The following is a 5,456-nucleotide window of genomic DNA, read 5'->3' as shown; positions in this document are numbered from 1 at the left end:
ATGTTTTGGAATATTTTAATCCTTTATATTTACATCCTATATATATCCTTATTATATCCTATATCCTTAATATTTTAATTCTTTTTCATATGTAAAGATATTTGCGTATTGCTCTACATCTTGTGTGTATTAAGCAGTGTGTAAGCCAGGCGCACAACTAGCGCGCTCTGCGCTAGACAATAGACCGGGTTTGTTTTGGTCTATACAAAAATCTATTATAGTTTCTCAAAATAGCAGCACTGCGCCTCTGAATGCCTTCCTTTTTTAGACCAGAACTCCTATGGACGCACATATGAGCGCAAATGCATTTGCTATTTAAACCGTGGTGCAAAACATCAAAACGACTCTTGCGCCAAGCTAAAACTAGCAAACAACAATTGCGTCGCGCCTTGCGCCACATTGCGCCGGGTGTATGATAGGACCCTTAGTCTTGTCAACATTTTGGAAATGGTCTCTTTTCATTGAGATATTGTTTATAATGTTACTTTTCAAAGAGGGTGTCCACAGTTATGCTGAGAGCATATATATATGTATATATATATTTTTTTTTAATTCCAAAATGTCCACCGCGTGACACCAGCGGCATCTAGTGGCTCTTTTCCAAACAACAACAGAGTGTCGCCTCTTGGTGATTCTTTGATCTTTGCTTTACGTCTTACAATTTAAACTAAACATATCGCTTTTTTTTTTACTTTTTCGCACAATTTTGACTTTGCATCTCACAATTCTGACCTAACAGTTCACCATTTTGTCTTTATGTCTCAATTTTGACTGTATAGATTGCGATTTTAGCTAAATCTCACAATTTTAACATTGTCTAATTTAACAGTTTGCAATTTTGACTTTACCTCTCACAAATTCTAACTTAACAGTTTTCAATTTTGTTTTTATGTCTCAAAATTTTGACTTTACAGTTCAAAATTTCAACTAAATCTCTCAATTTTAACCTTGCGTCTCACAATTTTAACCTTGCGTCTCACAATTTTGACTTAACATCTCACAATTTTATCTGCATCTCACAATTTTGACTACACGTCTCAAAAAAATTATGTCTAACAATTTTTTCAGGTTCAGAATACAGTTGAAGTCAGAATTATTTGCCCCCGTTGACTTTTATTTTCTTTTTTTAATATTTCCCAAATGATGTTTACCAGATTCAGGAAATTTCCACAGTAATTTTTTTTTTCCTCTGGAGAAAGTCTTATTTGTTTTATTTTGGCTAGAATAGAAGCAGTTTTAATTTTTTAAACACCATTTTAAAGTCAATATTATTAGCCCCCTTAAACTATATTTTGTTTTCAACTGTCTGCACAGCAAACCACTGTTATACAATAACTTGCCCAATTACCCTAACCTGCCTAGTTACCCTAATTAACCTAGTGAAACCTTTAAATGTCACTTTAAGCTGTTGTTAAAACTTTTATGATAAGAAATGTGTTGAATTTTAACTCATAATTTTAACTTTGTCTAACCATTATGAGTTTACAGTTTCACAACTTTATCTATGTTTTGCAATTGACTTTGCAGCTTGCAATATTGACTTTTCATGACACAATATTGACTTCCACCTCACAATCTGGACTTCATCTCTCGAAACAGCACAAAAGTATCCTGCTTTAATAAACGTGACATCAAATAAAGGGTTAGCACAAAGTAATCTAAATGTAATCCAAAAGTAGTCTGATTGGATTACTCTAAATGTGTAATTTGTAATCAGAAACTAATAATAGTAATCCACCCAGCTCTGGTTTGTGTGCACATACTTATGTTGCCAATAAATTTATATATATTACATTATCTATTTACCTTTCCAAGATGGCAGACAGAAATGGACAGATCTGAACACAATCACAGTGTGGACGGAGGTTTACGATGATCGTTCATCAGCGCCGAGCCCTTCAGAAACACTAATAAAATCAGACAAAAACACAACCTGACGATTCCCTCCATCATCACAGCTCTTCGGTGTGAGATTGTCAACACAAAAACAACACAACAACATCAACACTATGGGGCAATGGAGGCGTTCTGGATCGTTCACTGGTACCGAAGTGCTTTATAAAAGTGCAGATCTGCAAGAGAGCTCAACCACGACTCTATATATTTAATTTATTTCATTTTATTCCTTGTCCAGCAGATCACAGCAGACCCGTTCTGTTCTTCATCATATGAAGCTGCAGAAAAATACAGGTAAAATCCACCGATACACCTTCCACAGGTGGAGAAACTGCAGCAAACAGCACCTTCAGCCGGAGTCTGCACACAACAACCAGTTTTTATTAATATGATTATTATTTATATGCATGATAATCAATGAACCCTTTTTCACAATTAAAAGGTAATTTTTTCATAATTATTTACTATAGTAAGTTATTAAATTATTATTATTATTATTATTATTATTATTATTAATGTAAAATATATGGTTATTTGTACATATTTGTTATAATAATTATGTACAAAATAACAAAACAATCTTGATTGCAAATAATATGAATAATATATCAACTTTATTATTAATAAACTGCTACTAATAATTACCACCACTAATTTATTATTATTATTATTATTATTATTATTATTATTATTATTATTATTATTGTATTATTATTGTATTATTATTATTTTAATTAATTAATTTATTATGATGATGATGATGATTATTATTACTATCAATTTATTATTATTATTATTATTATTTTATTATTATTTTAATTTATTTATTTATTATTATTATTATAATTATTATTTTATTATTATTATTACTTTATTAATATTATTTATTTATTATTATTAGTATTATTATTTTATTATTATTACTTTATTATTATTATTATTGTATCATTATTATTATTATTATTATTATTATTAATACTATTATCACCATTATCATTTCTATGATTATTAATATTCATATTATCATCATCATTAATATTAATGTGTATTATTAGTATTAACTTAACATTGTAAATAGTATTATGCTAATATTATTACGCATGATAATAATGAACCCTTTTTCACAATTATAACAACTTATATAATATATAATTATCTTTAATTTATCATAATTATAAAATAACAAAACATTATTGTTTCAAAATAATATTAATAATATAACACTATTATTATAAATATATATTAATGCTGTACTACTACTATTACTCATTCATTATTTTTTTGTATTATTGCAATCATCATCATTGTTAATGTGTATTATTTTGTAATTATAAATAGAAATATTATTATGTAAATTATAATAATTAGAATTAAATATAACAGAACAAAGTATTCATTTATTATTGTAAATATTATACATTTTAATATTCTAATATTAATGTTAATAAATCTGATAAAATAATAATAAGCCTAAATAATAATATTCTAGTCTAATAGTCTAATATTAATAATGGTGACGCAATGGCGCAGTAGGTAGTGCTGTCGCCTCACAGCAAGGAGGTCACTGGTTCGAGCTTCGGCTGGGTCAGTTAGCATTTCTTTGTGGAGTTTGCATGTTCTCCCTGCGTTCGCGTGGGTTTCCTCCGGGTGCTCCGGTTTCCTCCACAGTCTAAAGACACGTGGTGCAGGTGAATTGGGTAGGCTAAAATTGACCGTAGTGTATGTGTGTGAATGTGTATGGGTGTTTCCCAGTGATGGGTTGCGGCTGGAAGGGCATTCACTGCGTAAAAAACACATGCTGGATAAGTTGTCGGTTCATTCCGCTGTGGCGACCCCAGATTGATTAAGGGACTAAGCCGAAAAGAAAATGAATGAATGAATGAATAATAATAATAATAATAATGATAATAATAATAATAATAATAATGATAATAATAATAATAATAATAATAATGATCAAATATTATTAATAATAATAATAATAATAATAATAATAATAATAATAAAATAATAATAATAAGTATAATAATATTAATAATAATAATAATATACAACAAGTATGAATAAAATAGTAATTCGCACTAACCTTATTATTAATTCCCACTTGCATGGAATTTTGGAATAAAGCATCTGCTAAATAGCTACATATAAATGTTCTGTATTTTTTATTATTATGCATAACAACAAGTTAGCCCTTCATTATAATTAAAACAACAACAACAACAACAACAACAATAATATTAATTACAAAATAATAATACATAAATAACTGAATAATGCCGTTGTTGTTATTTTACCATTATGCTTAGCTGCTACATTTCTATAATCATGAGTTAAAGATTAATTGTTTTTGATACCTTAAATTTATTTAATACTCTGTTGGTGAAAATTACGTCTAAAGAGCGCAAGACGGCCTGCAGAAACCTGAAATCTTGAGTAAAGTATGAACCTGGAGCTGCGGCTCAGTATAAATGATTCAGTCTGGAGGAACAGAGGAGCAGCGTGTGGACAATAAAAGCAGATTTCAGTCTTCAACACACTGAAGAAGCTCTCGGTTTTAAAAATAAAGCGTGAGGTGGCCTACTTTTCACTCCAATCATTATTTCTTATTAAACACAGTAGAGAAACCCAGCACTGAAGGACACATGGAGGACAGAGACCCAACCAACAAATCAAACTATCACGATCATTATTTATATATACGCATACACACATGATTCAGATAATTATTTCAATGCATTTTGATTTATCCCATTCGCATTAATAGAAGATGTGAAGAAAAAATATCAAAAATAATTAATACAATTTTATTTTTTTATTACTTTAATCTTATTCGATTGAATTGTTTATTTAATTATTTGAGATATTTATTCATTTATTTCTTTGTTGCTTTATTTATTATTTATTGTTTTTGTGATTTTGAAAAGAGTATCAATCTATTTTTTTACTTTTTTATTTTTTTACTAGCAAAACATAAAACAAATAAATAAATAATAAAAATATATTTACATATAAAAATAATTTAAGAAAAAATATCTCAAAATTTGTTCAAATTAATATTAAAATGTTCAAATTAAAAACATAAAAAAAGTAATTATAAAATAAAAACATAAAATACACATAATATATTGCCACATATTTCTCATTGTCATTCAGTTGAACTGTTTATGCTTTAAAATGACAAAAGAAAATGCACAAACACAAACAAATGTAAACTAAAGAACATATTTTAAAACTGCTAAAAGGAAAGAACAAAAATGTAAAAAATAAAAAATAAACAAATTTAAACCAATAAAATGTTAAATAAAATTAAAAAATAAAATAGTTTCTATAAAGATATTTTGTTTAAATATTAAAAACACTAAAAAAGTACAAAAACACAACACACATATGTGCATGTATATGTGTGTGTGTGTGTGTATATACACATATAGATATATAGATATAGCTAAAAATTCATTCATTCATTCATTTTCTTGTCGGCTTGGTCCCTTTATTAATCCAGGGGTCGCCACAGCAGAATGAATCAGCAACTTATCCAGTACGTTTTTACGCAGCGG

The 5,456-nt window shown here is 28.0% G+C and overlaps 1 protein-coding gene across 6 annotated transcripts in view; it reads right to left on the bottom strand.

The window, feature by feature from the left end:
- Positions 1-717: 717 nt before the first annotated feature.
- Positions 718-5,456, bottom strand: part of LOC101884336 (polyprenol dehydrogenase-like) — a 64,922-nt gene continuing 60,183 nt past the window's right edge. For 4 of the 6 annotated variants that reach the window (XM_073913347.1, XM_068223699.2, XM_068223700.2 and 1 more), the window contains one exon: positions 718-2,256. In XM_073913347.1, the coding sequence (XP_073769448.1) occupies positions 2,110-2,256 (147 nt within the window). In that variant the 3' untranslated portion in view covers positions 718-2,109. The remainder of the gene's footprint in view (positions 2,257-5,456) is intronic. The other 2 variants (XR_012385715.1, XR_012385716.1) reach the window with 1 other exon arrangement.

Source organism: Danio rerio, chromosome 9 (assembly GCF_049306965.1).
Source record: "Danio rerio strain Tuebingen ecotype United States chromosome 9, GRCz12tu, whole genome shotgun sequence".
NCBI lineage: Eukaryota > Metazoa > Chordata > Actinopteri > Cypriniformes > Danionidae > Danio > Danio rerio.
Note: the sequence above shows the minus strand (reverse complement) of the source record. Positions and strands in the feature narration are given on the sequence as shown.